Source organism: Azolla caroliniana, unplaced genomic scaffold (genome assembly GCF_043228905.1).
Source record: "Azolla caroliniana isolate FFs.n. ecotype wild unplaced genomic scaffold, voAzoCaro1.0.p SCAF_9, whole genome shotgun sequence".
Lineage (NCBI taxonomy): Eukaryota > Viridiplantae > Streptophyta > Polypodiopsida > Salviniales > Salviniaceae > Azolla > Azolla caroliniana.
In genome coordinates, this window is record NW_028230444.1 from 7,235,254 (window position 1) to 7,248,258 (window position 13,005).

General features: G+C 45.5%; 1 protein-coding gene across 1 annotated transcript; it reads right to left on the reverse strand.

The window, feature by feature from the left end:
• Positions 1-3,729: 3,729 nt before the first annotated feature.
• On the reverse strand, positions 3,730-5,483 carry LOC147860067 (uncharacterized). Its single transcript, XM_087324135.1, has 3 exons — positions 5,160-5,483; positions 4,351-4,745; positions 3,730-4,192 (listed from the first exon to the last, which is right to left on the reverse strand). Exons 1-3 carry the CDS (start codon positions 5,443-5,445, stop codon positions 3,800-3,802), a joined length of 1,074 nt encoding a protein of 357 aa, XP_087180261.1. The 5' UTR covers positions 5,446-5,483; the 3' UTR covers positions 3,730-3,799.
• Between the last annotated feature and the right edge of the window lie 7,522 nt (positions 5,484-13,005).

Here is a 13,005-nt window from a genome sequence, read left to right on the forward strand (position 1 = left end):
GCCATATTTAATACATTAATTGTTGCCCCAGTCTCCTAGGTAGAGTTGTACGAAAGCACACCTGGAGAAGGTATCCATTGTGACAGTTGGTTAGTCTCAGTATCTCTCTCTCTCTCTCTCTCTCTGGTATGGGTAGTCGAACGTGTCAGTTGGTATCTCTCTCTCTCTCTCTCTCTCTCTCTCTTCTGTCTCGACGTTGGCGAAAGTTAAAGACGACATATCTATTACAGGTCTATCTCTCTCTTTCTCTCTCTCACTCCACCTTCGAAGCTTTGTTTCTTTGTTTCTTTCTGTTTCTCTCTCTCACTCCACCTTCGATTCTCTGTTTCCCCGCGTAGCTGTTCTTGTGTTCCCCTCTGTGCCAGGTTCGATCTCTGAACTCTGTATACGCAGAGATTTTTGTTTCCCTTGCTCGTTGTATGTGTTGTTGATTTTCCTTCCTTGTGTATGCTCGTTTGTCTCCTCTGTGTATGCTCGTTTGTCTCCTTTGCAGCAGCCTTGTCAACAACCTCTTGCATAAAGGTGATTTTGAAGGCTTGGTGTGCTCCCAAGGTGTCGAAATCAACACGGTGTGGTACCTCTGCAAGTTGTACGACCTCCAGGTATTCTCTGTGTTGCATGCCCAACTGGTATGTTTTCATTTTCTGAATGTTTCCTGTCTGTCTGTTTTTTATTTGCATGTGTATGGCCATTTTTAGGTTTTGATTATTCATAGTCTATGTGTTGCATGCCCAACTGGTATGTTTTTGTTTTCTCTATGTTTCTCTGTGTTTCTTTTAAAAATGTATGACAATATTTTGATCGAGGTGGTTGTGTGTTAGACATGTTTGTACATGCAACATAAATGGAGTTGGCTATGATGAGTTGCTATGTTTTCGTTTTGTTCTTGTTTCCTGTCCATCTGTTTTATTTTGTGTGAGTTTGACATGGATGAGTGTTTTTCCGACTATTTTGGGTTTTTGTGTGTTTGACATGGCTTGTACATGCGATGTGATGGAGTTGGCTATGATGATTTACAATGTTTTCGTTTTCTTTGACTTTCCTATCCGTCTGTTTTTATTGTCTGTGTGTTTGACATGGATGAGTTTTTTTCGGACTATTTAGGGTTATTGTGTGTTTGACATGGTTTGTACATGCAATGTGATGATTTGCTATGTGTTGATGGTAATTGCTTGAGTTTTCTTCAAGTACATGCATATTCATTCCCTGAGAATTGTGTTAACTAGGACAATGACGAGAAGGACACTCATAAAGAAGACATTGATGAAAGAGAAAGTGAAGACACCAGTGAAGGAAGGAAGAAGGACACCCATAAAAGAAAGCAAGAAGACACCCACAAGAGAAAGGGTGATGAATTCATCAACACAGAGAAAGAAGATGTACCACTCCATCAGTCGAGACACGCCTCTTGGATGGAATTATTTCCTTCGAGCACGACCTGACGTTTATCCAGAGCTGAGAGAGTGGTTGTTAAAAACCTGGGGGTCAGCACATCCCGACACAAGGGGAGGATTCCACATAAGTGGTTTGAAGAGGGAATACATGAATTTATTGAAGACGAGATACGAACATGTTTATGATACAAATCAAATCACTAACAATGAGGTGGGTACTGTTTTTGCACGTGCTTTTGCATGTGAAGTTCAAGGTGGCATTGACGTAAATTGGGAAGATTTTAATCGGCATCGGTCAGAACATTACAAAGGGTCCTCTAGTACCAACACTGGCTTGAAGTCATCTGGAACCTCTCATGTGGATATTCCAGCTACAACACCTGTCCACCAAGTTCTAGAGGCAAAGGTACGGGCCACAATGACTGAAAAGCATGAACAGATGATGGCCGGTTGCATAGCTTCTATGAGCTCAAGAATACAAGCACTACTTGCTAATTTGGAAGCAGTTAAATCAGCTGAGATACAGGCAGAAAAGAAATTTTCTTCAATAAAAACTATATATGAATGGATTGCATCGACAATCCAAAATTCAGAAAGTGAGGTGTTGAAAGAGGAGTTGAAGAAAGAGCTGAACAATATGGGCACTCAATTAGGTTCACAGATGAGAGACCTTGATACTTGCAGGAATGCACATGAAGAAATAGATAATAAGTTGTCAGCCTTAAAGTTGCATTCTGAGAACCTTGCATGCTTGATGCAGGATTTAAAACAAAATGGTTTTGATACTTTGTGTCCATCTGTAATTGAGCACCCAAGTGGTATAGAAAGTACCATTATTAGTATAGCTATATCACGGTATTGGCTTTAAAAGTTATTTATTTCTACTTCTCTGGTATAAATAAGTGAGCAGCTAATATATTATAACTTGTGTTTGCAATCTTCCAAGTGTATATTTTGTGGCCTCGGATTCAAGCTGGAGGCTATGGATGTTGTGATTACACCATGCTTGCACACATATCATGTGCTATGTGCTAAGTATCATTTTGAGAAAGAGAATACATGTATGGACTGTAAAACTACAATTGCGGCTGAGTGGTACTATGCTTGGGGTTTAAAAGTACACCCGTATGGTATGTGGCTCTACTATTCTATTGTTTGTATTATATGATGTCAATTAACATTTGGACTAGAACTAGTGTATGCCACAATTCATACTTCAAATTTAGTGTAATCTCTAACAACTATTATGTGGAACCCTAATTATGTGGGTTAGTATTGGCAGTACTCTTAATATATAATTGGTATGTGTAGTTGAAGGGATATTTTCCAAAATTAGTAGTACTAAAGGGGAACCAGGTACAACATCGTCCAATCTATATTGCAACTTGCCTAGTATTAGTTTAGTAAACACTATACTTATAGTTCACTGTTGACTGTTAGTATTGTTTGTGTAACTTGGGAATTAGTACTAGTAATGTAATGCCATGCAACTAGTCATTGACCACTCAATATATGTAAGGATAGAGGTAATTAGATTGGTGCTCTTTGTAAATAATTGTGGATGACTTGATTATAAAGAGAGTTTCAGTGCCTCAAATCAAGTGCACGAAGATGTCCATGGAGCAAAAATATCATATGAAAGACTGATAGGGTTCTACTACATCCATGATATTGAGGTAATTAGAGCACCTAAAGGGATTTGGCTTACGAAATGACAATGCATAATTAACATCCTAAAGAGATACGAGATATTGAACCTCAAATCAACTATAGTATTATTAGAATAAAGAAGCTTAAGGAATGGGCTTGATGAAGAATCAAATTCTATATTTCAACTACGCAATTCGGTTATGTATAGGAAATTAATTAGTTTCAAATAGAAAATAAAATTTATATATTGAAGAAAGGAGAAATACTTAAAAAATGGAGATGTGCAACTATATATTCCAACTATTTAGGTCTAGAAAATAACTGATCTTTGTGTGGGAGGTTGTGCAAAGATGACTAGACTACAAAAAGAATGGAATATGATGGAAGAATGTGTCTCCTCGTGTTATGATGATGTGGAGTAAAGTAAACCAACTATTTGTGTGCTAACATTTTTAATGTGACCAATCAATATTGTCCCTTTATGTTATGTCCTAGTAGTAGATTTATATATATAGCACGCCCACAAAAGCCCTTAGGAAGCACACCATAATGGCCAAACAATGATACCCTTATATAAATGGACATTAGCATGACATGATCCACTAGATAAAGAGAAATTAAATTTATTAGAGGAATTTTATCCCGAGTACATCTAAGAGAATGCCACATTAGACTTGTCATTGATATTGATGACAAGTATATATATCGAGCCTCATAGTTCCACATTGGGCCAAATTATTGACATCTACCAAAGTTTAGCGCCGGCAAACCATGCCACCATTGGTGGAGGAAGCGGTACAATGTGCACCAAAATCGGCACTAGGTAACATGATCAAAGACTCGAGATCCTTTTGGAACTTGGCAGCGAGGCAATCTGTGGAGAATAGGGAAGACGCCTTGAATTTGGATTCACCGCCCATGATAGGCATAGGTACGCCCACCTTGACCGGGTTCTTGAAGTTGGGACGATAGGTTTGACCGAGCACACCATCCACATTGTTAGATAAGCCACGGAATTGATTGAATTGGACATTCAAGTGGGCAAAGCAATTGTCGGCCGGCAATTCGTAACGATGTAGTTGATCCTCCTCTTTCGTGATGGGCACCACCTCGACCGTAATTCCCATTAAGCCACCGTCAATGTTTATCTAGGGAATTTGCACGTTAATAAACAAAAACAAAATGCACAATCAGTTGTCTGTCCATCCAACCACTACCACGATTGATCTATGAGCAAAACATGTAAATCAACGGAATGACACTCACTCGGTAAAAAGTGCGGTGAAAACGTGTACACACTAGTTACCTGCACAATGTTTGTCTCGGAAGTTCTAAATATCTCGACCTCCCCCATGTTTGAGCTCCACTTGTTGCCCGCGCCAATGTCCAAGTCCACATCTTGTCCATCATATGTGAACACCATGTGGTCATTTTGGTCGGTCCACTGGGCCACTGTTTTGGCACCAACACTGAAAGTGTGGTTATCAAACATGATACCTAGAGCTTGGACCCATGTGAAGTCGCGCGTGCGACCCTGGGGCCGGATGCCAATGAAATGCGCGTTCACATGGAGATTTGTGTCGGAGACAAGACAAAAGTCCTCGTTCGACTTCCCATGGAAGTAGAACATGACACCATCACCTCCGACAAAGCGAGGATCGTAGCAAACGGACGAGTACCCAGAGCACTTCGGCTTGCGGTCTTCTCAAGACGAAAGGAAATGAAAGGGTGAGTTTCTTAAAATCTAGGATTAAGTCATTGTGTACCACATTCTTATTATAATGGGAATCATTAGTTGGTTGATTGGGAGATTTATATGCAAACATGGTCAAGTGCGCCATTAATTTAAATCTAGGGTTAAGACATTGTGTACACTACATTTTTATTATAATCAGAATCATTAGTTAGTTGATTAGGAGATTTATAGGCAAACATGGTCAAGCGTGCCATTTATTTGATTGCAAATTTGATCTAACTAAATACATAAAATGAGGTGATTGCTAGCTACTACATAATCAAAAAGCCATTCATCATTTGAAATGCCAAGTAAACTCATGTGATTCATCATGCTTCATATATGTGATGATTTTAAGTGTTGAAAAGCAATATAATTACTTTTGCATGTGGTCTGGCATTTGGTGGAGCAGTCGATGAAGCACGATCGCTTCCCTGCGACACGTTTTGGGCATTGCGTGGGGCATGTCAATACTTTGAGGTAGCATTTGTTGCGAGCCAGGCACCGTGCTCGTTCCTTACCCGCCACGGTCGTTTGCATCACGTATTGTGTGGTTTGTGGGTCCGGACGCGAGGTCGCCGCATCAACGGCCAATTGGTCTATCGCCATCATTACCATTGCCCACAATATGAGAATGCCCATCATTTTGCTGAGCATCATGGCCATTGTACCTTCTTCTTTTTCTTCTTCTAAAATGCTTGTTTGTATTCTTCTTCTCTCCCTACTTTGAGCCACTTTTTATAAGGTCACTACATACCCCAATCCCCCTCTTACCCCATGGAAACACTTTCTCTCCACTTTCTTTGACATATCATCGTGTCCAAAATGTGCAAACTGTACACACACCTCATCTCTCTCTCTCTCTCTCTTATTGGTAGCATTGTTATAAGGACCTAAAAACTTCCTTATATTTATCATTTCTTTTACCATGATCCTTGGAGACGCACATATCCCATAAGCCATCTCTCTCTCTCTCTCTTATTAAGAAATATGGTGGGCATCTTATATTAATTTTCATTGGCCTAGCATGATGCCTAGTTTCAAATATCATTACTCAATTAGCTAGATAACTATTATGAAAAGTCAATCATAAGCCTCATTCACTTGGAGGAGTTTATGACATAAACCAAATATATCTTCAATGTTCTCCAACAACGTTATTGCAAGTATTTTACGAATGATAGGCTTGAATTAACAAAGCTCTCATTTCTAGGTGTGTTGGACTTGTTCTTGGGCCCTTTCATACCACAAGGAGCTTCATCATTGTTGTAAATATATGCTTGCGACTCACAATTACTAGGAGGAACCAACATGTATATTTTATGATGATATTCGAACGTTCCCTATGACCTACATAGGCGAAGGTGAAACATTTTCACATGTATCTCCAAAGTTGAGTTGTGACTTTCAATATTCTAGAATTTTATTAGCGAACATTGCAAGTGATAGAGAAGCTTGTGACAATGAAAGAAATGTGTATAGGATTGGCTTGGATTTGGAATGCATGTAAAATATTCTGGTCGAGGTTGGAGCATTGTTTCCAAGTATGAAACTCAAACTCATGAACAGGCTCTAAGGCAAAATATAAAATATACTTAGGGAACCATTCGCTAAATCCCTAACTCATCTAGAAGAGAACGTGGAGGTAAGTTATATGAAAGTATTGTGTTTATGGTAGAGAAAGAGAAGATTGTTTTGTAATTTGGTGCATAATATGTAATATAATATGTGAAGGATGGGTCACCACATCTCTTTCAAGTGATGATACATTGGTGTTGGAAAATACCATTAGAGGAATCTATTGACAAATCATGAAACATGCGTAGTGCATCCCATCTTCCATAAACTGTCCTTTTTTATCATGTGCTCTCTTTAGATTCCTTTTCAAGAATTCCACGTAGACTAAAATATATTTTTCACAAAAAGTAAGAGGGATAGTGTATCTCTCTCCAAAGCCTTTTCTTTTCTTCAAGCCTTAGGGTTTAGATGTAAACCCCTATATTACCATCGGTTTGCAAAATGTTGTGTTTAATGTTAATAATGTTTCTTTGTATTTCAATAGCATGAAGCAATAGGTATTCAAAGGGCGGTTACAACAGAAACAAGTTCTGTGTGTGTGTGTGTGTGTGCCTCTCTCTCTCTCTCTCTCTCTCTCTCTCTCTGTACAACAATAATAATAATGACTAACCTTATATAACTCTTTAACTCTACCAAAGTGGTTGCCCTAAGTCATATTTATACTTATATGACTATTGACAAATATGGCCAAGAAATGCACACTTGAAACATATTTACAGATATGTCCCTGGATCCAGTTCACACCGGATCCGTGTGGTCCGGTTCCTTCCTTCAACTCGTCCGATCCATCACATCTAGATTCCTAACAAGCTCCCCCTACACTCCGACATGGGATTATTTGTCCATCCGATTTGTCTCCTGCACACGTCCAACTTGTTGGCTGACAGTGCCTTCGTCAACATGTCTGACCCATTCTCCTCCGTATGAATCTTCATCAGCAAGAACTCTTTATCTTCTACCTTCTCCCAGAGCCAATGATATCTCCTTTGAATGTGCTTGGTCCGGAAGTGGTAGGCTAGGTTTTTTGCGAGGTGGATGGCATTGTCAGGAACTGCACGCTCCGATGAACATCGCTCAGCCACAACCGAGTCTAAGATCAAAACACAGAAAAATGGGAATAAAAGCACGACACAAAGGAGAGAAGAGTACACAAGATGTTTACGTGGAAAACCCAAACTTGGGAAAGAAAACCACGACAGCCCACAAACCGCAAACTATCACTATGTCAGAATGTACAATAAGAAAGCACCGAGGCCACGACCTCGAGCTTGCTATCTTCGCCACAGGCGGCGGTTACAATAAGAGGCAACAACCTCTTCCTCTCTCTCACTCTCTCTATACACAGTTGCGCGCTCTAATCTTGCCCCTACACACACTAAAAAGTTTGCCCTAAGTCATATTTATACTAATATGACTTTTTGGCTATTTACAAATATAGCCACGATGGACTCTCAGAAACATATTTACGAATATGTCTCTTCATCCGGTGAGCACTCGTCACTGGGTCTGCACCATCCGGCTCTCCGTAGCCGGGTACTCCTCATCCGGTTCTCACCAGGTCTGCACCATCCGGCTCTCCGTAGCCGAGTACTCCTCATCCAGTTCCGGCCGAGGCCGATAACTCATCAACATTGTTCTTCTCGCTTCCATCGGGAGGGACCTGTCTCCCAACAAGGTCCCCCTTCACTCCGGCATGGGGTGTCTTACTAGTCTGATCCGCTTCCGGCATGCATCCAGCTTGTCGGGTATCAGCACTTTGGTCAGCATATCTGACCCGTTCTCGGCTGTGTGGATCTTCGTCAGCGCGAACTCCTGGTCATCTGATCTTTCCCGAATCCAGTGATATCTTCGCTGGATATGCTTCATCCGGGAATGGTAGGCTACATTCTTAGCAAGATGGATGGCACGTAGAGCCGGTATTCATCTTGCCTGATATCGAGCTGTCTGATGAAGTCCTTCATCCATAATATTTCCTTGCCGGCTTCCACAACCGCCATGTACTCCGCCTCCGTGGTTGACAATGCAACCGTCTTCTGTAGTCTCGATTGCCATGAAACAGCTCCCCCTGCATATGTCATTACATACCCGGATGTAGACCGGCTGGTATCCACATCAGCCGACATGCCCGAATCGGTGAAACCATCAAGTTGAGGTTTTCCGGAGCCGAATCGGAGACACATATTGGTAGTGCCCTTCAAGTACCGGAGTATCCATTTGACCGCGTTCCAGTGCTCCTTGCCGGGATTGCTCAGAAACCGGCTCACCACTCCGACTGCATATCCTATATCCGGTCGGGTACAAACCATTGCATACATTAAGCTCCCGATGGCAGAGGCATATGGAAACTTCATCATATCCGCCTTCTCTGCTTTCGTCTTCGGGCTTTGCTTACCGGATAGCCTGCAGTTTGCAGGAAGTGTCGATCCGACCGGTTTTGCATCTGACATGTTGAACCACTGAAGCACCTTTGTCACGTATTTCTCCTGTAACAGCCACAGTTGCTTCATTGGCTGGTTCCGGATGATATGCATCCCCAACATCTGTCTTGCCGGACCCAAGTCTTTCATTGAGAAGGTCCGGTTGAGAGCCTTCTTCAGCATCCGGATTCTGGCTTGGTCCCGTTTGACGATCAACATGTCATCCACGTACAGAAGGAGTATCAGGAAGTCGCCTCCTTTGAAATTCTTCACAAACACACAATGATCGGTCTGCGTCTTGTGGTACCCTTGATCGGTCATGAAGGAGTCAAACTTCCGATACCATTGCCGGGGAGCCTGCTTCAGTACGTAGAGGCTCTTCTTCAACCGGCAAACCAAGTGCTCCTTCCCTTTCTCCACGAATCCTTCCAGTTGCTGCATGTAGATCTCCTCTTCGAGGTCACCGTGAAGGAATGCCGTCTTCACGTCCAGCTGCTCTACCTCGAGGTCCAAGCTTGCCGCTATACTCAGCACCGTCCGGATGGAGGTCATCTTCACTACGGGGGCAAATATCTCGTCGAAGTCCACGCCCTTCTTCTGCTAGAAACCCTTCACCACGATCCTGGCTTTGTATCTCGGGGGGTTGCCGGCATCTCCCAGTTTCAACTTGTACACCCACTTGTTTCGGAGTGCCCGCTTTCCTTTCGGCAACTCCACCCATTTTTACGTATGGTTCTCATGCAGGGAATCCATCTCGTTCTACATGGCACTTAACCATTTTCGGCTGTGGATGTCATCCTTCGCTTCTTCGAAGCTTTCTGGCTCTCCCTCATCAGTCAACAGCACATACTCTGAGTCTGGAAATCTTCAGGGGGCCCTTCTCTCTCTGAGAGAAAATCTCCGTCTTTGGGCTTCGGTAAACGGCTCCTCCATTTGATCTTCATCTTCATCCGATTCGGGGTCTTGGGCGGTTCCGGTTCCAGCTTCCTCTACTTCTTCTTCTGCCGGTTCGGTATCCTCACCGGTTCGGTGTTGATCGGCCATTTCCCCTTCTTGTAGAAGTCCATGGACATCAGGTTTATTTCTGAACCGTGGTCCACCAGCGCCACCACCGGTTCCTGAACATCCCTGATCTTCACCGAGGTTTCCGTGGTCGCTCGGGCCCAGTGTGGCCTCGAATAGTGGCTCTCCACCCACTCGTCTTCCAGCGCCATGTCCTCTATGTGCGCCGTCTGCACTTCCACCGGCCTTTCCGGTTCTACCTCCGTCAACAGCCTCTTCCTCTTCACCAAGTCCACGATGGAGTCGTGAACCTCTTTCTTGGCGATCCCGAGCACCTCCCGCAACGACAGTTCCACCTTGCTGTCGAGGATTCGTTCTTCTAGGACCTTTCGTAGGTCCGTGGTCCTTTCGATCTCCGTGCCCAAACGGTATCCACACTTCTTGTGGTTATCCCGGGCACTGGACTCACCGGCCTCGTTCCGTTTCAGCCCGAATCGGGTTTCATATCTCTTGAGGGCCCGACCCCTCCGATCTTACCTACCCGTTTGTCTTCAACCAGAGCCTCGTAGTTCTGGCAAGCTGGTTCGACGAAACCCGTCTTTTCTTCGACCGGGTCACTCCACCCGGTTACCTCCTAGACCCGCTTATCCGCGCGGTCCGCCTCATCTCTCTTCAGTTGAGCACCGGCGAGGCCTTCCAGCACTGTCGGCCAGAACTCGGCTTTGCTCTCCTTCCGGGCCCCGCTGCCCCCGACCTGAATACCGGCTGACGCTGAGTAGTGGACGGTCTCCGCGTGCCGGGCTGCCGCCTCTTCCATCAGCCTTTTCATTCCCCCTCTCCCGTCGTTTCGGTTCAGGGCCCTCCGGGTATCGCTGGCGTGCACCCGACATTCCCACAGGTACACTACCCAGCTTCTCAAAGCCTCCATAAAGTCCCCGCAGTCTTTCCGGATGTGGCCGACCTCGTCGCACCACATGCACCTACTTCCTGCCGGAGCCCGTCGGTCCCGAGCCTGATCGCCGCCTTCCCTCCGAGACTGGGCGATCTGGAGATCCTTTACCGCTCGTGTCAACTCCTCCAGAGTTGTTCCCCTGGACGAGCCTCTGATCACGCCGGTCGAAGACGAACCGGTTTCGAGCCACTCCCGGTTCTCTTCCCTTCGCGCCTGTGGTACCGGTTCGAGCTTCCTTGCCGCGACAAGTCCCGCCCCGGTCGCCTCTATATCAGCCCACTCCCACCGTTTGTCAAAACAGCCGCAGACTCTCTTTACCGCAGCCCAATCGGTCGTCAGCCCGTCTTCGGTTTCCAGTAAGGAGCCAACTTGCCCCCGATCCCGTGCGTCAACCGATTTGACAAACAGTAGGACACGACTTGTGTCTAGAACGGTCCGATTGAGCGCCGAAAGGCGCGCAAAGCGTTCCCGGAGGAGTATCGACGCATTTCTTCCTTTGTTGGGGGACTCCACCCACTCCATGAAGCTCCGCTTCGAAAGTCGAAGTGCGTCGTCCAACCCGTATTTCTCCAGGAGCCGTCCTTCGAACTCCTCCCAGGTCCGGCTCTCCGCCCGGACCTCGAGCACCTCCGCATGGATGCCTGGCATCGCCACTCGAGGGAATCCGGCAAGACGCCTCTCTTCCGGAATATCCCTCATCAACATCACCGCCCGGTAGGACGCCAAATAACTCGTGGCATCCTTTCCACTGAACCGGCCGATCATACCGACGATCGCCTCAATAGCCCTGTCAAGGGCGCCGGTATCCTCGTGCGCGCTCACTATCCGGTCCACGGCCGAAGCCATGGCCTCTGCAAGATCCGACCCCCTCATCTTCTGCTCCTCTGCCGCTTGTTTCACGTCGGGTTCACCAAATATGTCGCATTGCTACGCGTGTGCGTGGAGAAACAAGGCGGGACCACCGAGGTCTTGAACCGAAGAGCAGGTGATAGAAGGGGGAAGAGAAAGAGAGAGACGCCCGGTCACGTATGAGCAAAGAAACACAGGGGCACGGCCTGTCAACACAGAAGACGCGAATGGACACAGAGACAGGGAGACACAAGTGTTTGTATATTAACGAATAACAAGTACACAACAGAGCACGCGAGCGGTTACGACCGAACAGGTTGGCGAACAGATGTCGATCCCTGTTCGTCTGCGCACGTAAAGGGGATAGGATGGAGGTGATGCCGGAAGCACACGGACGTTCCTCGAAGCAGCGCGAGCCTCCCGAAACCTGCAGAGAAAAGCGATATAGAACAGAGAGAGGAGAAGCGTTCGGTTACGGTCCGACAGCACTTCGTCCTCCTCAATGCGCGCCCCCTTCTCCCTGCATCTCCCTCTCCTTTATAGCGTCAAGAAGGGAGCCGTCTCCCTCATTTACTTCCTACCTACCGAATCTAACTACCCAAGATCTCTCTATGTACCTAATTCTCTATTATATACATTAAGAGTGCGCCCACGTGAAGGGCCGGTTCATGTGCGCTATTCACCGATTGCGCCAAGGGACGGTTTTCTTCACGACAACGCGACATTATACAAGGTGGGAGGAGGGTGCTTTATATATTCACTCTCTCTCTTCATTAACTACAAGACTCTGTTGGGAAACAGGTCCCTCCGGATGGGAAGCGAGAAGAACAATGCCTATAAACAAACTCGGCCGAGGCCGAGACCGGATGAGGAGTACCCAGCTACGGAGAGTTGGATGATACAGACCTGGTGAAGACTGGATGAGGAGTACCCGGCTACGGAGAGCCGGATGATATAGACCCAGTGAAGACCGGATGAGGAGCACCCGGCTACGGAGAGCCAGATGACGCAGACCTGGTGAAGACCGGATGAGGAGCACTCGACTACGGAGAGCCGGATGGTGCAGGCCCGGTATGAACCGGATGAGGAGTACTCGGCTACGGAGAGCCGAATGGTACAGGCCCGGTATGAACCGGATGAAGAGACATATTCGTAAATATGTTTCTGAGAGCCCATTGAGGCTACATTTGTAAATAGCCGAAAAGTCATATTAGTATAAATATGGCTTAGGGCAAACCTTTTAGAGTGTGTTGGACGTTGTGATTTTTCTTGTTGGTGCAAGAAGTTAGAGTGTGTAACTGTACAGAGGTAGAGAGAGAGACGAGGTCGTTGCCTCTGTTGTAACCGCCTCCTATGGCGAAGATCGTGAGTCCGAGGTCGTTGCCTCCATGAACTCACGGTTTTGTACATTCATACATAGTGATAGTT